The 23,814-nt window shown below is 37.4% G+C and overlaps 3 protein-coding genes across 3 annotated transcripts; 2 read left to right on the top strand and 1 right to left on the bottom strand.

Annotated features, from left to right (window-relative positions):
* Positions 1-236: 236 nt before the first annotated feature.
* LOC140361470 (uncharacterized) lies at positions 237-2,631 on the top strand. Its single transcript, XM_072447179.1, has 3 exons — positions 237-390; positions 1,281-1,485; positions 2,129-2,631. Exons 1-3 carry the CDS (start codon positions 290-292, stop codon positions 2,465-2,467), a joined length of 645 nt encoding a protein of 214 aa, XP_072303280.1. The 5' UTR covers positions 237-289; the 3' UTR covers positions 2,468-2,631.
* A 1,863-nt stretch (positions 2,632-4,494) lies between these two features.
* On the top strand, positions 4,495-9,451 carry apoea (apolipoprotein Ea). The gene is made up of 5 exons (XM_072448117.1): positions 4,495-4,627; positions 5,344-5,407; positions 5,708-5,849; positions 7,522-7,809; positions 9,073-9,451. The coding sequence occupies exons 2-5, from the start codon at positions 5,365-5,367 to the stop codon at positions 9,350-9,352; spliced, it is 753 nt and encodes a 250-aa protein (XP_072304218.1). The 5' UTR covers positions 4,495-4,627; positions 5,344-5,364; the 3' UTR covers positions 9,353-9,451.
* Positions 9,452-9,934: 483 nt separating this feature from the next.
* Positions 9,935-23,329, bottom strand: ints8 (integrator complex subunit 8). Its single transcript, XM_072448114.1, has 28 exons — positions 23,266-23,329; positions 22,422-22,557; positions 22,170-22,344; positions 21,102-21,242; positions 20,940-21,011; positions 20,666-20,717; positions 20,259-20,438; positions 19,533-19,640; positions 19,292-19,444; positions 18,549-18,649; positions 17,933-18,074; positions 17,625-17,695; positions 17,212-17,387; positions 16,140-16,270; positions 15,806-15,916; positions 14,796-15,000; positions 14,073-14,194; positions 13,809-13,993; positions 13,063-13,096; positions 12,928-12,987; positions 12,796-12,857; positions 12,600-12,718; positions 11,908-12,011; positions 11,736-11,786; positions 11,579-11,652; positions 11,436-11,500; positions 11,291-11,334; positions 9,935-10,255 (listed from the first exon to the last, which is right to left on the bottom strand). The coding sequence occupies exons 1-28, from the start codon at positions 23,284-23,286 to the stop codon at positions 10,139-10,141; spliced, it is 3,012 nt and encodes a 1,003-aa protein (XP_072304215.1). The 5' UTR covers positions 23,287-23,329; the 3' UTR covers positions 9,935-10,138.
* Between the last annotated feature and the right edge of the window lie 485 nt (positions 23,330-23,814).

The raw sequence follows: 23,814 nt of genomic DNA, 5'->3' as shown, positions 1-23,814 counted from the left end.
ATATTGTGACCTGATTGATCACAATTATCGAATAATTGTGACAATGAGACAACAATTTAACTTAATTTGTCATATGATTTAAAACAAGAGTTGTGCATTGTTTGTGTTTGTTAGACAAAAATCTAAATTAAATTGTAAATGTATTTTGAGTTACTTTATTTTGAGCTATAAAGTTGTTTTGATTTCAGCCTAAACTGTAATATTATGTCCTTAATTTGCATTGTTTGTTTGTTTTAAAGTGGGGAGTCAGGGGCGGACGGCCTCCCAAAGCCCGGACCGTCAGGTGGAAATGGTGAAAAATGCTTTCTGGGAGTATGTTTCCAAGGCGACCACAGTAGCCGACGAGTCCCTGAAGCAGATCCAACAGTCTGAACTCGGCAAAGAAGTCAAGTAAGAGCCAAGTCACTAAATACACAACTGGAAACGAGAATAATCGAGGTTAAGTCAGTCCAGTGAATGTCAGAGACAGTTATGAATCATAACATTCGTCATGATCATAACTTATGATCATGACGAATGTTCCATCATATGGCATTAAACGTATTCATCAAGAATTTGTTTCATTACAAGCATTTACTGCTCAAAAACACCTTGAGATCAGGCATTCTTACTCCAAACAAGCCATTGTAGGCAAAGCAGAAACAATAACATCTTCATAAGCAGGATGAGATAAGCAGGTGGTGACAGAAAAGTTGCATTATGTAACTTTTCTGTTTATGTAACCTTTAAACCACTTTAGGGCAGGGCTGTTAATCACATTTTTAATTGCGGTCGAGATTCAGTCATGTTTATTCATCAGTCTTCAGCTTGAGTTGTTTTAATCAAGGAGTTATTTTTTGTGCTAAAAGAAAACTATTTTAGTTTGTTTTTAATACGAGGAAAATAATTTTGCTTTTTTGTCACATCGCCCAGCCATTCAAACTCCTAATGTTATTGTGCTGAAAATCTATTATCTATAGCTGTGTTTCTCGATCTTGCACAGTTTGAGTTTTGTCATATTTAGTATTTAGCGTGACTTTATCTAATATTATTCTCATTTAAACCTGCCTTTGTTTCATTTTACCCTGGTTTCACCCCAATTTAGGCCGAGTCCAGGTTTAAATCTGGCACTGCTCGAACACATTAATCCCAGAACCACTGATCTATTGAGTGTAGTGTATGTTTTGTCAGCAGTGTGTTTAATCTTTGTGAAATCCAAATCAGTGTCGTGTCTCAAGCCTTTTCATCATGATCAACATTTCAATATCGTGACAAGACATTTCCCTGCTTTGTTGCCGCAGTACGTTCATCTCCCAGAGCTCGGAGGCGGTGAATCGATTCAGCGACGCCATGCGGACTCAGGTGGCTCCTCTGACCCAGGACCTGCTGCAGAAGCTCAACAAAGAAGCTCGACAGATGCGCAAACGCCTTGAGAAAGATCTGACCACCTACTCCAACAAAATCAAACCGTACACACAGGAACTGCTGACCAACCTGCAGAAACAGGTGCGGAGCGGAATCAGGACAAGAACAGGACTAAACTAGGGCTAATCCAGAGCCAAAGCAGGTCTAAAGCAGGATTATAGTCAGGGAAAAACATAATTTATAGAAGGAATAAACCAGGATTGATGAGGACTAAACCAGGGCTGAACATGGGTTTAACCACCAGGACTACAATAGGACTATACCAAGACTATTTATTTGGACTAAATGTGGACTAAACCAGGGCTAAAAAGAGTTCAATCTGGATCAAACTCAGGCTTAACTGACTAAACCAGGGCTTAAATGGTGATAAACTACACTAGTACTTTACCAGGACCAAACCCAGTCCAAACCAAGGCTAAAAAGAGTTAAATCTGGACTAAACTCAGGCTTAACTGACTAAACCAGGGCTTAAATGGTGATAAACTACACTAGTATTTTACCAGGACCAAACCCAATCTAAACCAGGGCTAAAAAGAGTTAAATATGGATAAAACTTGGGCTTAAACTTGGACTATGTCCAGAAAAATATAAAAATAATTGTACTTCAAGACAATTTGCAAAACCGTCTTCATACATTTGAATCAAATTTGAAACTATATACATTTTTTTTTTTTACTGAACTAAATTTCTGAATCCAACTCACGACATAATTCTCAAAAAACAGGTTGAGGATCTTCAGAAAGAGGCCGGTACCTTCGCTGAGACCATGGACCCTGAAAGTCTGAAGTCCACCCTGGTCCAAAAGAGCCAGTCCATGAACCGGGACCTGCAGGCTCAGATGGGGCCCTACACCGAGGACATGAAGCAGAAGATGGAGAAGAGTTTGGGGGACTTCCAGAGCAGCCTCGTGGCCCTGTCCCAAAGCTTCGAGACCCAGATGAACGAGAGAATGGGTCGTTTGGCGCCGTATGGAGAAGAGATCAGGGGTAAATTTGAGCTGGAGGCAGAAAACGTGAGAGAGCAGCTCGAAACTCTGTGGAAATCTTTCACTAAGATGGTGTAAGTTTGGACTTCTGAAAAGTTTAAGTTATTGAATACCTTGTTAAATAAAGTAAAATATCTCTATATGAAAAGTGTGTGTTGTGGAAAAAGTCAGTATATTGTGTGTTTTGTATTATTCTGAATGTGCGGCAAATGTTGAACAATAAACATTTATTAAATTTCAAATGAAGGATTTGTCTTATTCTTAAAAAATAAAATACATAATGTGAACTTAAAGAAAAAAGGTATTTGTTAAATAGAATAATGTTACATCTAGTACATTTTATAGATATATTGTCTTTAAATGGAAAACTATTAATTCACACATACAATATATAAATATCTGATATGAAAAGGGCATTTTAATGAAAAGATTGTAGCAAAGATTTCTTATAATTCTGGGGTTAATATTGGCATTTTTACAACAGATAATTGAATCAGTTTACACACAAATAGTGTAATAAATAATGACAATTTGAAATTGTTTTATATTAATAATAAGACTAGAAATAATCACAAACAAACTAGAGAAAAAATTAAATAAAAAATAAGTAAACAAATCGTGTCGATCCATAACAGATATAAAAAAACAAATCCTCTCTCTCTCTCTCTCTCTTTCTCTTTCTTTCTCTCTCTCTCTCTCTCTCTCTCTCTCTCTCTCTCTCTCTCTCTCTCTCTCTCTCTCTCTCTCTCTCTCTCTCTCCTGTTTACATTTGTATTTGACCCGACAATATAATTATTCAATCCTAATATTACCTGCACTTCTACCTCTCACTGTTCACTGAAAACAACACTTCACCTTTTACAGACGAGAAGAAGAGACATGTTTTTGCTTTAGTTCAGAATGATGTACATTTGTTAAATCTGGTCAAAGACTGGACTGACATCACTGACAATGATGAGATCAAATTAGAACGACCTTTGACCTTTCCTCATTTATGGACTGGACTGAAGGAGGTCATAAAAGATAATAAAGTAATTCAGTTTTTGTTTTTTCTTAAATATAATTGTTTTTTTCTTATCAAAACTAAATTATTATGATTGAATAAACTGATACAAAAAAGTAAGAGTTTAAGTGCAAAACCTGATACGTTTTGCTCCTGGACGTGAAGCCTGCTTGAACAAAGACGAACTGAGAGTCTGAAAGAGTCTGTTTGGCTGTGTCATTTTTATCTTTAACAATATCAAATAGTCTGAAGTGTGATTATTAACATTTTAAATTAAAAACACACACTTGAATGTACTCAAGAGCATACAAATATTCAAATGAGTATTGATTTAGTATCACATGATGTGAATGATATCTGAATTAGTAAGTATTAGTATTTATTTATTTACTTTTTACAACCCTATTTTGACTTGGCCAATTAGTTTAATCACTAAATGTGGACTAACGATTCTGGCGGAGGGTCGGCATCTTATCTCCATGGAAATGTTATCACTTTGTCTGGAATTATTCTTATTTTTTAATTTTTTAATTAATCATTGGATTTATTTATCGCCTTTCAGGACACTCCACTCAAAGCACTTTAATGCAATATTCAATCACTCCTCTCTCTGTGGTGGTAAGCCACTCTCATAGCCACAGCTGCCCTGGGGCAGACTGATGGAAGCGAGACTGCTAATCAGCGCCCTCGGCCACTGCGACCATCAAGCACTAGACACTGTGAGCAAAGTGTTTCCTCTCACGCTGCACTGAGGCTCCTGGAGATCCAGGCCCTGCCCTGGAGAGGTGACTCCGCTCACTGTGAGGATACATACTTTTAAAAACCTGTAATTTAGTAAAAGCAACACAGAGAAGTCTAATGCCATACTACGGGACATTGCAGGCTCCACCAGAACCATTGTGTGCACCTTAAATTTGAGCTTCAGTCCATGAAATGTAATGCAGTTGAGTTTACGTCAGGACTAAACCAGGTTCAAACCAGGACAAAGTGTGCACACAGCAGAATCAGTTAAATCATTACACACTTTCGGTCAATCCTACAGTCTTCATGTGTGCGAGAGCGACGTGGAGCTCTGAGGACAAGGAGTCATAAAAGGTGACAACAGGGCAGACGCAGGAGGACCTCGGACACAGGGCAGACAGACACTTTATTGGATCAGATCAGTCAGATATAAATGCAGAGTCCGGAGTGAACTCTGTGTCACTATCACTCAACAACTCGCAGACCACTCTCAGGTAAAGTAACAACCGGGTTTTTCACATGGACTAAGTAGACTTGGGGAATTTGCATGGATATAGTTTGTAAAATATAGCTGCAATTTATTCTAGAAGACATAACATTCTGCAGTTAGATCAAATTGTGAGGAATTGTGAGATTTTCTGCATAATTTGTTTATAGGAAATTATGTCAAAATCTAATCTTGTCTGTTTTGTTTCAGATTGTATTTTTGGGGATTTCTTTTACTAAAGTTGTTTAGAGTATGCAATGCTGACTTTAACACTTAAAAACTGTAATGGAAAATTATGAATGGACTAATTTTCCTCAATTAATGAAGCAGCTACTTATTTTTGACATTTTGCAGAGTGGAATTGCAACTATTTTTTGAATAATCTCGACAATAAAGAAATGATTGTGGTTGAATTTTGACAAACATAATCATTGTAATCAGCATAATCAAAAAGAATAAGCAATGTCTGATGTTCACAAACAATACACATCCATCGAGAAGCTTTCCGTCATTATATTTCAGCCTTTATTTGGTTAAAAGGTCTCGTGTACAATAGAAATCAGGGTTAGACTTGTCGAGAGTTACTTATACGAGATGTACTGATAATATGAGACAACTTAAAGCTCCACCATAAGTTTCTAGCCAAAAAATGCAACAAAATGGAGATGTTATTGCCTTGGATGTTCCGCCGTTTTTTTAACTGTGTTCTCACTTTGATTTCAGGCGTTCGATCTCCCAAACACCATGAAGCTGTTCGCAGTGATCCTCGCTTTGGCCCTAACTTCAGGTCAGTCCTAAAGTCCTTCTTCAAACCTTTTCTTTCTGTAATTTTAGGTTTTAATTCAATTTTGTAAGAGACATTGGAAAAAAAATGCATTTATCCATCATTTTTTCCTAATATTTTACTTAAAAACATTTCATTCTTATTCAATACAACAATAACAACAACAACACTTATACATAACATTGAAAATATACGTCAAATATCTACATTTTCAAAGCTCACAGACAAATGCAACTGTCTATTCACGTCTGATCGAGCTCATCCTAATGTTATCTTCCCCCACTCGTGTCTCGTTTCCTTCAGCCTGCAGTGCCCGGAGTCTCCAGAAGGTGGACTCGTGGGAGGATGCGGTGAACAAGGTCAAGGACTACTTCACCGAGCTGAACGCAAAGGCCGATGACATAGTCCAGGACTTCAGGGAGACTCAGATGAGCCGGGAACTGGAGTGAGTGCAACAAAAAAAACAACACACCGTACTGACCCAAAAGACAAGGAAATAACAAATAATGTGGAGCGTAAACAATAGTAAACATCCAACTATCACTGACACACTAACCTTAAAGTTTATATGACAATATGTTTTTCTAATTATGACTTAGTTTGGTGGCATAGAACTTGTGGTAAATATTCATCACAGTTTTACTTCCGTTAAGTTGCAGTTTGTGAAGACATTTCGAAACATAAAGAGTTTAAAATGACAGGAAGTAGAGCTGAATCCCTCTGTGATGTCATCAAGATGTGACGTGCCACTGAAATAACAGAGACAAGTTACACTTAACTGATACACTTTTCTGACAGTTTAAATAATTATTCAACTAATTAAAGGTATTATTGTTTGTCAATCATAACTGTTGTGTAACTTATATGGATTTATGGCCAACAAATGTGTAGTCCAACCCGTCATATAGACTTTAAATCAGGATAATCCCAGTAAAAAACCTTGACTCATATAATCGGTTCATTTTGAAAAAAAGAAAGCATGAGCTGCAATAAATAAATAAATAAATAAATAAAGAAATAAATAAATAACACAATTAAACACTTTAGTAGTTTGTAGAGTATAATTAGTGATAGTACAGATATAATGTTTTGAATTATTGTGCTATTGCTATGACAATGTAGGACCGTTGTCATGGTAAATCTAATGTCTTCAAATCTAATACCTGAAAAACTCATGAATTTGACGCTGTACAGCTCCATTCTTATCTTAAAATAAAAAAAGTGCCCACAAAGTATTATCCCAGCCATTATTTATTCAACGTTAAGTCGATATAATAATTATCTTTAGAGAATTAGAGCTAACTTCAATGTCTAACGTCACAAACAACTTATCACGAGAAGAATCTATCCATAACTGATCATTCGGTTGTGTTTTTGCACTGGTCCAAAACTAAAACAAAATAAAAAGAGTTATATAAGGTAAGGACGAGTTTATGTGCCAAACTATTTCACCAATCAAACAGTGTCACGTAAGGACAGAAAAAGGCCTGTGCGCGTTTCATCAGCATTCACAACTTTATCTTTATGACTCCGTTAAGGATCAGCTTGACCGTTGTTTGTTGTGGGTGAAAACAGTTTGTTACATAAGAGCAGTCACGTGAAAGAGGTTTATCAGCAGATTTCAACACAGTGAGGAATGTGGAGCGCTCATGATACAGTCGCTGCCATGTCTGCACTAATTAAAGCAAAGATACAAATAACATCAAACGTCCAGTCCTCATGTAGATTTAGTTTGGTCCTCCAGGTTCAGATCCAAGATTAGTCCCAGTTTAATCCTAATTTTTTCATTAACAATAAATACTTATACGCTTGTAAATGCTGAGACACAAATAACTAGTGCTTATTAAGTCCTTATACCGTATTTTCTGGAGTATAAGTCGCACCAGCCAAAAAATGCTTAATAGAGAAGAAAAAAACATATATAAGTTGCACTGGAGTATGAAATGCGGTTGCAAGTGTGAGTATAAAGTATAAATATAAGTGTAAGTCGCACCCGGCCAAAATTATGAAAAAGGTGCGACTTATAGTCCGGAAAATACGGTAAATAGTTTACTAAGAACCTTATTTTAAAGTGTAGTATGTTTTCCTTTAGTTTTACGTTTGATTCTGTTCTGCAGCACTCTGATCCAGGACAGCATGTCGGAGCTAGCCGTGTACAAGAAGGACATGGAGACCAAGCTCGCCCCGTTCGCTCAAGAGGCGGCCGAGAACCTGGGCAAGGACCTGGACCAGCTCCGGGCCAGAATCCAGGACCACATGGTGGACGCCCGCGAGCAGCTGGACAAGTACGCCGAGGAGCTCCAGACCATGATGGAGCAGAACGCGGAGGACGTGCGGGCGAGGCTGAACTCCTACACGCGCAAGATGAAGAAACGCCTCAACAAGGACGCGCAGGAGGTCAAGAGGTGAGAAGAAAACGATGCAGCTAAAAAAAACGTGTGCTCGATTCTCTCCAGAGCCTCTGAAACGTGCCATAATCAATCAAAATACAAGTTTCAGTAAGCAGTACATGTCAAAGTAAGATCTTCAGCAAGCTCACTCCATAGCATTTCCTTTTTTATTTAATTTACTGTTGTCCATATACTTATAGTCTAAAATAAAAATAAAAACAACATTTAACTATTAATGGACTAAACGACGAAAGGCCGGCAGCCCAACTTTCCTACAGAAAACTCACATAGTGCACCTTTAAACTAAACAGACAAGAGCCGTGCAATGACAAAGAACACAGTAGTAAACAGTCAACATAAGGTTCTATAACCTTATGTTGACTGTTTACTACTGTGTTCTGTTTTAAAAGAATATGACGTCAAGAAGAGCCAATGGGACGTCGTGAAGTGAGATGTTAAAGAAGACAGAGAGACATAGAGACAGAGAGAGAGAGAGAGAGAGAGAGAGAGAGAGAGAGAGAGAGAGAGGGGTAGAGAGAGCAGTAGACAGAGGACATGGGGAACGCAATACAGTAAGAGTGAATTTGGCATTTTTTATATTGTTTTAAAATCCTTTACTATTATTTACTTGCTAAAGTCTTAAGTCTTGGAATAAGTTAAATAACTAGATTTTCTTTTTAAATATATGTTTGTACTAATGGAAATGCTTGATACTAACTCTATACCGAAGTATTATCATTGAGATCATTCTTAAACTAAAAGGTAATAATGATAATTAAATAATAATAATAATAATAATAATAATAATAGTAGTAATAATAACAATACTTAAATCTGAGTATTGTATACGTTGTATGTTTTTACAACCCCATTTTGACTTGGCCAATTAGTTTAATCACTAAATGTGGACTAACGATTCTGGTTGAGAGTCCGTAACTTGTTTGTCTCCATGGAAATGTTATCACTTTGTCTGGAATTATTCTTTTATATATATTTTTTTTAAATTAATCATTGGATTTATATATCGCCTATCAGGACACGTTGCATGAGTACATAAGTCACAAAGCTTGGGTATAGAATGAAATTAAACCATATTTATTCAAGTTTAAAACGTTAAAAAATATAGTTTATTTCGAGGGCCTTTTATGATAACGGATTCAAATAAATTATATATACATTTTGTTTGTTTGCTCATTTGCAAAGCACAGCTGGCGCTCACATTTGGTTGGTTGTTGGTCCACAATTCATCACTGACTTTCACGCGGTTCTGTTTTTCAGACACGTGGAGGATTATGTCTCTGAGGTCCAGGGCCGGGCCGCGGACAACATGAACGAGCTGAGGGAGCGCGTGGACCCGTACCTCGCCCAGGTCCGGGACAACGCGCAGAGCAAAATCACCTCCATCAACGAGCTCCTGCAGAGCCAGGTCCAGACCCTGAGCGAGACCCTCCAGGCCAGAGTCGAGGACCTGAAAGAGAACTTCGGGAAGACCGGGAAAGACATGCGCGCGACGCTGGAGGAGAAAGCGGACGAACTGCGCACGTGGTTCGGCCTGTGATCGACCTGGACCCTCAAATACACCTCTATTTCAAATAACAGTCATCTGCAACAAAACACAGGCTTTTGTACATGTGCAATAAACTACATTACCACTGAGCAGACGAGTATTTGTGTGCTTTTTGCATTTATTATAGTCTTTTAATCAATCATTTTAATTTCATTGCAGGAATTTCATTATAATAACTAGCTTTGTCCAGAATGTTCAGCAGCAGTGTTTTTGTATTGACATAAAGTAAAATAAAGTAAAATAAATGAAATAAATGAAATAAATGAATTAAATAAAATACAGCTAATCCTGTATGGTGATCACAGGCAGCACCTTTAACAAAACCGTATGACTTTTGAAACCTTGTCTTCCTTTTAAGTCATGTACGTAGGCAATGAGTAAATTCAAAATCTTGCCGAAGGACATAAATAATCAACTTATTCACCATTTTATGTCTAAAGTGAGTAAGAGGATTTATGCCCAACAAGAAAGTAACGTTGCACGCTGCAAAAATAATTTTTAATTTTATTGTTACCAAAGACTTTTAATTTTGTACTTTGTACTTTTGTACTAAAAAATGTTAAAGGTGCAGTGTTCCTATTAATTATTCTTAGTAGTTTCAGGGTCATTTGGATTGTTAAGTTTAACCAATTTTGTCAGTGTATCTCAGGGAATTAGTTGATTTTTTTTTAAATGAAACAAATGGACTGTTAAATTCATAAAAAAGGTTTATTTTCTAACACAAAATAAATGTACATTCCCACACAAATTTTGTGGATTATTTTTTTCTTTTTTTTATTAGAAATACAGTTTGGCCATGGCTTGTAAGAATCTCTTTTTCCTCTTTTGAGCGGCGAGTTGCAGCACCTCTTCAGGGTTACTCGTGTTCAGCTCACTCTGTCCAATCGCTTTCACCTGGAAAAGAGGGAGCAAGTAAATTAAATCTGGTTTGCAAACCGATAAACTGACGTGATCGCGAAGACGAGGACGGCAAGATTTACATAAGGCCTTTGTTCATTAATTACTTGTTCAAATTGTTCAGATTAAGCAGCCGTTCCAAAGATGCTATTGATGACAAATTGTACTTTAGGGCAGTGGTCTTCAACACGGGGGGGGGGACGTGACAATATCAGGGGTCTCCATTTGGGCAACGACACCCTTCAAATGCAACGATAAATGAAGAGACTTTTTTGTTTTGTTTCTAAAGTCATGTCACTATTTTCTTTTTTGTCTGCTCTACTTGTACATATCCACGGGTTTCTCAATGAGAAGAAGCAAGGACCACTGCCAAAGCGATGAACACTTTAAAACAAAATATACCTTTGGAAAGGGGAAAAAGTGCTCAAAATGTTGCATAAAACAAAAAGCACCTACATTTGTTAATTTGCAAAATGCTTCTCTACATTCTGACTGACAACAACATTTTATCAACTGATACATTTTGTTTTTGTTGTTGCTTTTTTCAGCTTAATCTTTGGGAGATTTTGTTTCACTCAAAATGTCAGCTCTCATGCGTTTTTTTCACTCGTGGATACAAAAAACCCAGAATACTGTGATATAACCTCTATACGTATTTTCTTTTTACCTCAGTTGAACCATCTTGATATTTTTTGCCATTTTGCAACTTTATTTTACATTTTTGTTACCACTTTCTTTTTGATCTGATATTATAATCCATGAGCTACTGTGTCGTGTCCAAGTGATTTCCCTTATGAATCGATAAAGTTTGCTTGTTTCATCTATTTAGGCCTATTCCTATAAAATAACTACTTTGTGTCACATTTAAATCCTATAATATTGAGGGTGGTTCATTTCTTTGTGTTTTGCCAAGGCCACTGCTTTGAAAGATAAATCACAGATGCCTCCAGAATGAGAAAAAAACGTAATAGGAATAGATAGAATTACAGACGAAATGATCAAACCAAGATTAAAAGTTTAAATCCTGCTTACTGCAATTTGTCTCTTCTCGGCCTCTCCTCGTTTGTGGTGGATGTCTTCAGTGAAAGTCAAAGATGCGAACATTAAGCCTTTTCGACAGTTTTACTAAAAAGGCGACTCATGTCTTCTGTAGCGTTTGAACTTTTAAAAAGGATACGCGTGAGATATTCCAAGATGGTGACGTCCCAGATGTAATCGTAGAAAGAATCCATGGCATCGTGGCTGAGGAGATTGAAAAAGTTCAGTGTAAAACGCCGATGTAAAAGGACAGAGAAAGTTTAATATGTGTTTTGGCTTTGCCTGTTTTGCTCCTGAAGCGCTTTAAATGCAGTCATGTAGTCCACCTCCCTCAAGAATTGGCAAAGAACAGCCACCTGTGGAATAAAAGACACCCCAGATTGATTAAAATACAAGCTTTAAAAATCTAAAACACATTTAAAGTATTGTGAATATTGACCTGTGTGTGACAATTCATCATCGAACAGCACTTGATCATCCTTTTCAGCACCTGACCACAAAACGAGACTTTAATCAGTTATAGTTTCGGTAAAGACGGACTCGTACACGTGCACAAAACTATATATTATACAGTTAACGCATGCAAAAGGTAAGTTAAGTGTGTTTTTCACCTGATCTGTGTAGACGTCGGGTGGAACAGGTTTGGTGAAGAAATCGGAGGACACAGCTCCAGCCTGAAGGTAGAAGTTCAGAGCAGCAGAGTACAAGTTTGTCACTGTAAAACAAAACAAATGACAGGAAGTAGAGCTGCGTTCAAAAATGTGATGTCATCAAAGTGCGACGTGCCATTGAAAACACAGAGGCAATTTACACTTAGCTGATACACTTTTCTGACAGTTTAAATGATCATTTGACAAAATAAAGGTGTTTTATGTGGTATTATTGTTTGTCAAATCATAAATAGTGTGTATTTAAATTGATAACAGTTGTGTAATTACCTCTACCTATGTCATATTTGCTGCACATGTCCAACCAGGAAGTACAATTATAAAATGGTCAAACTGGGGACAAATAGGCAAAAATTTTGAGTAGAATCTGAAATATAATTGTGTCCACTACGTTTTAATGAAATGTGTAGTCTAACCTGTCAAATAGACTTTAAAGTATCAGCCCTTTATGTACACAGACTTGCGTGCATCACATGGGCTTTTAATTGATGTATCGACTGTTAAATAAGCTACCTGGACAACTCAATCTCCCCTTTTAGTATTTCTAAAAATTCTTTCCAAAGTTTGGCGCTGGAATTGAACCACCGACTTGCCAGTTATAACGCGACCACGCCATTCGTTCTGTAATCTCTCACCAAAGTATATATCGGCCTGTGTGACGAGCCAGGACTGGTTATTGGGGTTCAGCGTGAGAGCGTAGGACACCAGCTCCTTCACCGTAACGGCCACCGCTTCCACATCTACAGCCTGAAGACTAGAATCGCAACACAAACATGTCATAAACGCGGCAGAAAACACATGGATTTTATTACAATTTCGCCGTCAACTTACTTTGCCAGCGTCGAGGGCCAGATGGGGAGATGTTCCGCCGTCACCTCGTTCACAATGTCGTCCTGTTGAAAGAATATTGACGAGGAGTTAAGTTAGTAAATACATTCTCGAGCTTTTGTTTTGGGTACTTACTCTGACAATACTGTGGAGTCTGACAAACAGAGAAATGAGCGTCGTCAACACCAGTGGCTCCTGGGAAAGAAAACACAACAGAATTGAATTAAAGAGTTCAAAGATCAGTCGTGTTTTTATTTTGAACTGACTTACTCGAAGTTTCTTGACGAAGGTGATGAATTTGCTCCTAAAAGAAGAGACCACAAAAGCATGATGAGTCGGGGCGAGGCAGTGACCAAAAACAAAACAGATAAGCCAAACATTCCAAACTCTATTTTGATATTAAGAAAAAGGATTGATACTCGTCTATTCCTATGCCACAATCATTTCAGACAATTGGATGTACCGGTAATTTTCAACACCAAAATATATCTAAATGTTTTAATGTTAAACTACTTCTGATATAGACCATGACCATTCCAAAACTATTCAGGAAAAGTCCATATTTTCCCCCCCCGTCTTCAGTATTGATAATACTCGAGATTAACTGATATTTGCACTTTTCGCTCATCTGCCTTAAATCATCTGAAGGGGTTGAAATTGTTTTTGGGCTTACCATTTGATTAATAAAAGACACAAAGCTTTATTCGAACACTTTAGTGCAATGATGGCACAGTGTAAAGTGTGATTACATACATTACTGTCGTATGAGTTGGAAGTAAAAAAACAGGGTTGTGGCCGTCTAAAAACATTTCTATTGAGGTTATTTTCCCTTATTATACTTTTAAAATGCAGCGTAGTAAATTTTATTGACAGTTATTGAGTGTTTAGTCTTTTCAAATCATATATTTTTGGGAAAATGATAAAAATTTGACAAGAAAATATTGGCAGAGCTTATCATCCACTTCTACTAAATCCGTATTGACATTAGCCATAATAAAACCACAGTCTTCCTCCACCTCTGTAGGATGCCCATGGACGACTCCCTGTGCTTGATGAGGCCGACTCGTCCGTCGCTGCTGCGTTTGTGTTGAACCGAGACGCTGCAGATTTGAACCACGGTATCCCACAGCTCTTTGGCCGTGCGTCTGGTCTCCTTCGGCCCTGGCAGCTCTTTACACGTGGACGCCAGCAGCTGACCCAGCTACGATTGCACACGCACAAGTACGTAAAACACGAGACCACGTGCAACTACTGACAAGAAGTCTGGCAAACCTTCTCACCTTGATATATGGATTGTTCATGACTAAAGATGGCGGCACTTGCAGAGTTAAGTAGTCGTTCTCTCTCCAGTTCAACATGAAGGCGACGCACTCCTCTCCAACGACCTGACGCAGCGGTAAATCTGAGAAACATAGACACAGTTTAATGTGGTCCTTTCTATTTTTGATAAATGTATGTGCAGATTTTGAGGGCGAGCGATGCCAAATAACATTTTAACACAACAACACAAGTTTAAATCTTTAACTATGATCTTACAGCCAGTGTTTGAATGTAAGAAGAAAAAAAAACACACACAATTCTACTTCTGATATGTATGAGGTCCATGTTTCTTGATTCTGATGATCAATTTTAGTGTTTAATTGTACAAGTAGTGAAAGTTATGATAATCTCTTAACATTATTGTGATCCCAAATGTCTTTTAGTGAACAAACGGCCGAGTGTGAGACTTAATTTACAATCAAATGTTAAAGAAGACATATTAGGCTTTTGTCTTCTATGTAGTTACAATATAAGACACCCGTGGATAATTTTTTTATATTTTGATTCAAAACTTCTCAATTAAAAAGTGCTGCAGGGATTTTGGCCTGTCCCTTTATAGTTCGTAATACAGAATGCGTAAACATGCACAAATCACTCCAAATACAACTTTTAGTGTGTAAAAAAAAGGGAAAACAATTCTCCTAAAAAAAACGTAAAAGTGAATGAAAAGCTGTGACTAATACCATGAATCCTCATCTCCAGGTATCCCCGGACCCTGCTGACCAGGTCTGAGGGCGGTCGCTCTCTGCTGCCCTCTACGGCCTGAGTCTCGTGAGCGCGAACGTCCAGCAGCAGCATCTCGTTCAGCATCACCTGCCTCAGTTTAGGAGAGAACTCAGTGACCAGCTCCAGGCAGGCCGAGAACAGCTGACGCGCGTGAGCAAAGTCCTGACAAGAACAAGTCATAAAACACATGCATGTTGTTAAAACTAAAAAGCAGAAAGGTGAAGGAACAGTGAAGCAAATTCATGATTCATTTTTCCTATTCAGCTTATTAAGCCCCGCCCACTATTGCCTCTATTTGTAACAGATCGGATTCTGTTGCAAATCTGCATCTGAAACTTTATAAACCTCTAAGCTATGAAAACAAAATATTAGTCCTAAATTAGTTTTTTGCTTAAAAACATGGACATTAGATAACAAATCGCTGGTTTGCCTTTAAACTCTTAATATTTGACATTTTCAAAAAGTCCATAGGAAAACTGAATGGTGAACTTACTTCAGAAACTCCATACAAAGGGTGTAATAATGTACTAGATAAACCAGTACTGTAGCTCAAGATATCCAAACCACTTTAAATGTCAATATTTACTCACTCCACTCATGGTAAAGTACTTCTGTAACCACAGCGGCCCAAACCCTCTCAACAAAATGCACTGGAAACTTTTCAAAATGAAACCCTCCCACATGTACTAATGTCTTCCCAAACCAAAAACACTTTTGACAATAGAAAAATACCGTAAACCCTAATAAAAACAGATATATTTAATATTCACTTCACCTCACACAAATATGTACATAAATATTATATAGGTTTTTGTTCTCACCGGGTTCAGTTGATATAAAGACAGATTTATTGTATTTGTATTACTAATGCTGATAGACTGAACGTCTAACTGAATTTCTCAACCAAATTAGATACAAAATTACAATAGTGCTATTTTGACACATTTTTCCTGTGCCATGTTCAGACCTTTATGGAAATGCAGTGCAGTCCTTTGGCCATAAGGATGTAGACCAGGTCTTTGGTCAAACCGTCTTTGATGCCGAGAATCACATGAATGTAATCTGAAGGAACCTCCCACTGGAAATAACAACAACAAAAGATCAATTATATTCTTTCTGGCAGATTCAGATAAGTAATTTGTTTAAAAAATAGCTCGGTAACATTTATCTCATCATCCTAGTATAATCAGGAGGCAGCAGTGACAGTTCATCATCTCTTACCTGGACAAACGTCACACATTTAAAAATGCAATACAGTATTGCTTGTGTATGTATTTATATTTGTTTTTGCAGGTGCAGACCTTGCTGTTGACCCTCCAGAAGGGGCGCTCTGCCATCCCGTGCAGCTCGATCAGGATCTGTCTGATTCTGCGCGGCTCCAGGGACAAAATCAACTGCTGCTCGAACTGCCCAATGTTCACCGACGCAGACGCTGAAGGGAGACAAGAACACAACGTCTAAAACGTATAAAACAAACAGTACAGACTATTTGTGCCACATTGAACAAGAGGTTGAAAAAAAAACTAGCCATTTCCCCATTAAAAAAAAGAGTTGTGTTGAAATCAAAGGAACTAAAGACTCAACAGTAAGATTCCTGCTTAAATACTTGATTTTTATTGTCTTAAATAATAAAAAACACAACTATTTCATATTAAATGGTCCAAATGTATTACTCACTTTCTGATTAAATTAATTTCTGGGCCAGGACTCTACTAAAAAAGTTATTTTCTAGTTAAAAGGCACAGTACCTGATTTTTTTTTTTTTTTTTTTTATGTGAAAAACAGAACTAATTTGCGGCGGTTCAAAGTTTCAAGCACGTTTCACAACTTTGAGAGGCCAGAGCGGAGTCTTACGGTCACGGCAAAGCTAACGACAACAAGTATCGACACTTCCTGGTTCTAAGGCATTAAAACGTAGACGCAGACAGCACAGAGCAGTCTCATTTTGACCTCATGTCATCCTCGTTTCGTAAAGTTTGAGTTTTACATTAATCTCAACACAACCATAAAGTCTAATAATTATTAACAACAATAAGACAACAAATCTGCAAAATTTCAAAATAGTTTTATAATTTGCTATTATATATTAAGTAATTTCCCTTGTGGATCAGGTCTAAGGGCGCATTCACATTTGTTCTTTTGGTCCTCAATTGAGCCCATTTTAGTTCTGGTGTGGACTTGGGTTGGTCCTGACCTAGTCCAGATTTGTTTTTTTCGAGTTCAATCCTGGTTCAGTCACAGTTTGGATGTGGTGAATGTGTAAACGCACCCTAATGCTACAATAGTTTGGTGGTTCAGGTCAGGTCAGTGTTCCAGAAACACTGGTCTGACAAACAAGAAGATGAATGAAGGAATATAAGTATCTAGTAGTGCCTGGGATGTCGTAGAAGGAGGGCAGTGGTTTGGCGCGGAGGTTGACCGTGGCCGACCTCCTCTTCATCTGCTCCACCAGGACTTTCCTCTGGTCGTCGTTGAGAAGCTCCGCGAACAGTTTATGAGACGAGACCGAAAAGACCAGCGACAGATCTTCCAAACTCTCACACAGAGTCCTGCACAAGACCAAACCAGGTTCAGGACGTCATCGGACAACTTTACGATTTGAAATGGCATCACATAAAAGTAAACTAGACAAAGTTTAATTGTTTCAGAAGACATGACAACATTCTATAATATTTTAATGGATTTGGGGGTAAGCAAAGTAGATTTTTATTACACTACAGGGAGTTCAAATAGCACCTGCTCATCGGTTTTGTAATATAATAAAGTTCATTGAGACCAAACTTCACCTGAACAAATTCCCCATGTTTGTTCTGTGCGTTTCAAATGAGCTGCCCTTTTCCAATGACCTTGTGCAAACCTAGAAAACATACACAAAACTATACACACTTATTTTAATTTCAAACATAAAATAGCAAATTAAATAATGAACAAATTATTCAGTAATAAATAACCTGAAGTAATGAATACCCCGACTCCCACTATGTGTTCATTATGAATTATGAAGTCTTTGTTCATGCTTTATTAAGGCTATTAAAAGTACAATTAGACATTTTTAACATGTGTGATACAGTATTGTGTTGTTAAAAAGACTTGCCTCTAAAAGGAAGTCCACAATTCGTTTGCTGGGCCGCAGAAGCAGCTGTTGGAATCTCACACTGAGGATGTCGCCTTCCAAAGTGTCTCGGACGGCGTTACAAACACACAGCTTCTGACAGACTTCCTCCAGCCCGGACTCACTACATGGACAAAATACATGTTATACACACTTAAAATGAGAAATATTTTATGGATTTTATTATTACTGGTATCATTACTATTACTACTATTTTTATATATTCAAATTGTTATTATTTTTTATTTATTTGGATGATTATGATTATTATTATTAATTAACATGCAAGGATTAAAAAAAAAAAGCAATACAATCAGCAATATGTCAGTACTTAAAAATCTAAATCAGTTTCTAAAAGTAATTTCAAATGTTAAAATGTGATTGATTCTTAGAAGATTTGCACAGATTTCTTAAGTCACACATAAAAAAAGAGAGCCATCCATTTCATTTCACACTATAACAAAGTACCAACATCAGACTATATTAAATTTCATATGATTTATTGTGTTAATTCTGCCATTCTGTTGCCATAGCTTTGCGTCAGCAGACAATAACTTAAAACTACTTAAATCACTGTTTACTTCAGTTTAGTCCTCACCCTTGTTGAACTTTGTAAATAAACTCTCTGAGAACCGATCTCCTGAAGTGAGTGGGAAGGCTGCGGGTGATGTTGTCTTTGATGAACGCCTCAATCACAGCCTGAAAATCCAAAAACATTTTTGGATTGTGCAGATTCTGAAGTTGGAATTACTACATCTGAAAGCCTCACTTACCACAAGTTAGCCAGTAAACATGTTAAAGATTAAAATAGCCCGTTCACGCCAAAGAAAGGTTTTTGGATAATTAAATAAATGAAGAGCTAATTTGCAAAAACAGAAAATAAATTATAATTTCCTGGCAGTGTTTTCAAAAGCCAAATACATTTCAGTGCAATGGAAATACTATTCCACCCTTTCTAGTGCAAATCCCCTCAAATACACCATTATTTAAAATATACAAAGAAGAAAAATAAATAAAACTGGCAGACAGATTTCCAAAACGGACACATCTGTTTTGCAAATTAACTATTTTCTTTTAGTCTAGTTCGTGGCTGAAATGTTATGCAGAGTGGTCTTACATTTCCTGTGGTCCTGCACTCGCTGCGGTCTTGCACTCGCTGCGGTCTTACATTCGCTGCGGTCTTACATTCGCTGCGGTCTTACATTCGCTGCGGTCTTACATTCGCTGCGGTCTTACATTCCCTGCGGTCTTACATTCCCTGCGGTCTTACATTCCCTGCGGTCTTACATTCCCTGCGGTCTTACATTCGCTGCGGTCTTACATGCCTAAACCTGCCCTGACCTGGTAGTTGTGCGCTCTGATGAGGCTGTTGATCTGGTTGTATGGTGAGGTCTGAGAGTCCAAGGGGTCGCTGTCTCCGGTCAGGGCCCTGCAGGCGTTCCAGTATCCGGTCAGTCGCTTCTCATCCAAATGAACGTGTACAGGGCAATCCAGCTGAGAAGAGGAGGACAGTTAACATTTACCGTCCGCAAATAAAATATCAAGTTTAGATGAAATACTGTGCATAAAACCTGGATTCTACCTTCTTAAGCAGTTCTTTGGTTTGTCTGAAGTGATCTCTTGCTTTCACATAGGTCGGCTGGTCTGTGCTGCCTTGTTGGAAGAAAATGCCTCCCAAATCATAATGGACCTAAAACAATTAATTAAAAAGGTTTTCACAAAAGAAATTTCACTGGCAACGGAGCCAATTATTGCTAAATACATCAAAGTCATGCTACCATAAATTCTGGATATACTCTAATAAAGAAAATGGTTTGTCAAAGCAAAATCCTTCTGGTCTTTGTGTTAAAAATATATAGATTCAAGTTGTATCTAAAACATTTGGCAAAAACTTACAAACAATTAACTGTTATTGTACAGAATTCTACATTTCAAACATAAATTGCAAATCTAGAGTGCTCCTCTTAAACAACTCCAGGATCATTTGAGAGAAGATTGAAATATGAACTGCAAGAACAGAAGAATCCCACAAATTTCAGAACACGTTTTTAGATGTCTAAACTACAGGTAGAACCCGATTTCAAAATAAAAAATACAGGATATTTAGTACTTTGCAGAGGGCATTCTATTAGACAAATAATTGCAGCCGCTGTGATTTGATCAAACTGTGATTTGAATTTGATTGTGATACATTGTGCGGCCCTAAATACAAGTTGAAAAAACCTGAAGGAAAGCTGTAATTTTAACGATGCCAAAATAAAATCAATAAATACATTTAGCTCCCTTCATTCCCATCATGGCGTCTGACCTGGCAGTGGAGCTCGTCAGCGCTGATGCGGAGTCCGGCTGTCGATGATTCCGTTTCCCCGTTGGCGGCTGCGTCTGAGGCCAGCAGCTCCAGCGTCCTCATGGTGTGAACGTAAAAGTCCTTCTTCAGACACAGAGTCCCCTCCAGGACGCTGATCGAGTCTGCGGACTGCTCTTTCAGCTGCAGGCACCATAGAAATACACTTCATCTGGTTTATGTTTTTATTTTATAGAGAGATAGAGATAGAGATAGAGATAGAGATAGAGATAGAGATAGAGATAGAGATAGAGATAGAGATAGAGATAGAGATAGAGATAGAGATAGAGATAGAGATAGAGATAGAGATAGAGATAGAGATAGAGATAGAGATAGAGATAGAGATATGATTATTAATATGTTTCGCCCACCACGGTCAAAATGTTTTCAGTCATCTCCTTCTCTTGCTGCACAATACTCAACCTAGAAAGACATAACATTGGTAAATAAATAGGCTACTGTATTGTAGAAAAATAAAATAACTAAAAACATATGTGACGTTATCATGCCTTATGTTTAATTCACAAGATTTTGAATTGATACTGACAAAAATTATGAAACATATGGATTATATTTTTAATTCAAAATAAAAAGAATAATAACTAGAAACAATGCGGTCAATCCAACAGTTACGACATTACTCACATGTTCATTTGATGAGGTCCAGGTTTGGTTTGTTTCTCTGGAAAACTACTAAGGACAATAGTTCTGATGGCCCTACAAAAAAGCAATAAACATTTGTATTAATTTGTATCAAATAAAGTTAAAATGAAATAGAAGTAAATAACATATGATCTCATTTCTGACCAGCGGTTGTAGATAATGACGGCCATGGCGGTGGTGGGAGGCAGAGTGGACAGGTCCAGGTCCACGTGTTTCACCCCAGGAGGCACTTTGCTCACACACAGCAGCTCGTTCAGTAACATGTTCAAAACCGGAATGGTCAATCTGCACAGGAATGGTCAAGAATTCAAATATTTTATGCTGATCATCAATAGACAAATGAACGGGTATCATCTGCGTTTTGGCAAAAATAAAATCAATAAAATAGAATAATAGACTTAAATCAAAATGCAGTCAACAAAACACAGTTTATACAAATACATCACATTTGAAAAAAGGCTTTTAAGGCAGTTGGGAGGGCTTCGGATCTTTCTTTTATTATTTTTCCTCATATTGATCGATAACATATTTATTTGATTTTGTCTGATTAAAAACAAATAAAATGGATATAAATTTCATGAACATAAACGACAAGACGCACTTTTAATATTTGCCAATAAATATGAGAAAATAGTAAAATGTCTTCCACAAAACTGCTCCATGGCAAATGCTTTTACTGACAGAGGACTGGATGTGTGAACCATTTGATTTAAAAAAAAAAAAAAACAGATTCAAATGATATTCATTGAACTTCCCCATCTACCGGCAGATGTTTTTTCTCTGATTCCGAGGAGCACTTGACCCTTAAATCTCTGTTGACCCACTGAAGTATACCTTTCTAATCGACACCAGCATGTTAGTGTTATCTTTTTATGATCAAGTTAAAAATAATATAAAGTAATTATTTCACACCAAATATTACCATTGAGAAGGTTTAGGTGGATTCTAATGTTGTGATTGTGTATGGGTGTACATAGTAAGCCTATTTTTTATCTTGTAGATTTTAATTACTTTAATTTTTTACTTAGATAGGTTGACTTTATATAGATTGTTTTATCATTGTTCATGATTTTATGTTGCACCGAATCACCAAAGCAAGTTCCTATGCTTGTGAATTCTGTTAATTGACAATGGAAATAAACCCTTCCTGATTCTGAAGTATCATGTGTCATGGATTTGTTTTTCCAAGTTTCATAAATACTGATGCATTACCCTTTCTCAAGAGCATCCAGGTCCCACTTCATGTATGCTGCCACCTTCAGAGCGAGCAGTTTGAGGGTGCGGTTTCTCCTGTTGTCGACCGGAGGTTGGACCTGGTTCTGTTCATTCAGAGAAGGTTTTGAGGCCTGCTCCAGAAACTGCACAATCAGCTGGACTGAAGGTGGGTCTAGAGAAACAAACATACCGTTTTTAATCATGGGAATTAGTTCAACACAATGATACTGTAAGTAAATAAATAGTAACCTGGGTTTTGTTTCTGAAGATGTTTCTCCAGTAAAGTCCCGTCCAACAGAAACTCAAACCATGATGTCTGGAGAGGAGTACTGGGCCGACTGTTCACCGCAGCCACGCGATCTGCAGCCTCCGCACTCATTTTCTTCTGAACACGAGAGAAAAAATGAAAAACACTCACAAATGCAAACACCTTATAATGTTAATCTGCACCACTGTGATGTTAGATTTAAGTCCATTTCAATAGTTTATCTTGATTGATTGTATGTTTATATTATCCTGCTGTTGTGAGTCTCCTACTGCAATCTCCCCATTTTGAGACAAATACATTTATCTTAAAGTCATGATTTATACACAAAAACTGCACTTCTCTTATTTCATGATTAGGCCTTAACTAGGAATATCAATAATTACTCAACACCAAATCATGCATATTGTCATGACGCATAAAAGACTTGATAAAAGAGATTTAATTTTGATTGAGGAGCATCTGAAGGCTCAATGGATCTATTTTAGGCATTAGATATGACTAAAATGCTTTGAATTTCATTTCAGAACATCGGCAGAGGCTGCTGCTTGTCTCTGCACATCTGAACATGACTTAAAGATGTTGGATTGTCCAGTTTTCTTCAGCGGATCAAACACAGCTCTCCCATCCGATCACTGTTTTGTCTGATGCTAACCAAAACAAGGCTAACAGTTCAAGCTATCTGCCTCACACAGCGCTGTATGGCACACGCAAGAAAAAGGACATTCTTACCTTTATTCAAATGTAAAAAACAGTCATATAATAATGCCATAAAAAACAAATAAACCTAAAATTATCGTGAGGTTATAGAGACTGATTCGTGCTCACATATTTCATTCTGCGGCTCATTCTGGCTCGTGTTTCCGGTTCCGCTCCGTCGTCAAGGAAACGGATTGGCCGCTCGCTTCAGTTTTGCGTTTTTATCCCATTTTTCTTTTTTTTCAAATTATTTTTATTACAGTTTAAAATATTTATATTTGGAACTGACTGACTGATAAATATAAATGTAAATATATATATATATATTTTTATTTTCATGATGCATTGATTTTAAAGGGTGCCCCTTTAAAATCAATGCACTTGGACTTTTTAAATGTCCAATGCCTGCTTTTAAAAGGTTGGAACTTTTAAAATGTCCAATGCCTGCTTTTAGAAGGTTGGAACTAATAGGCAAAACAACTTAGGAAACTCTACCAAACCAAGTGTTTTGGGGGGATAATGCCTATCATTGAAAAACCTAAATTTTATTTCCATATTGTGGGACATCTCAGGCAAAGCATTTTTAACAGACAAGCTGGTGGCGGCCCTCCACCAGTAAACTTGCATAGTGTACCTTTAATTAGACGACACAGTAACATTAAAAAACACATATCTTTT

Source organism: Eucyclogobius newberryi, unplaced genomic scaffold, assembly GCF_026437365.1.
Source record: "Eucyclogobius newberryi isolate DKJ021-1_F unplaced genomic scaffold, fEucNew1.0.hap1 SCAF_16, whole genome shotgun sequence".
NCBI classification, from domain to species: domain Eukaryota; kingdom Metazoa; phylum Chordata; class Actinopteri; order Gobiiformes; family Gobiidae; genus Eucyclogobius; species Eucyclogobius newberryi.
Note: the sequence above shows the minus strand (reverse complement) of the source record. Positions and strands in the feature narration are given on the sequence as shown.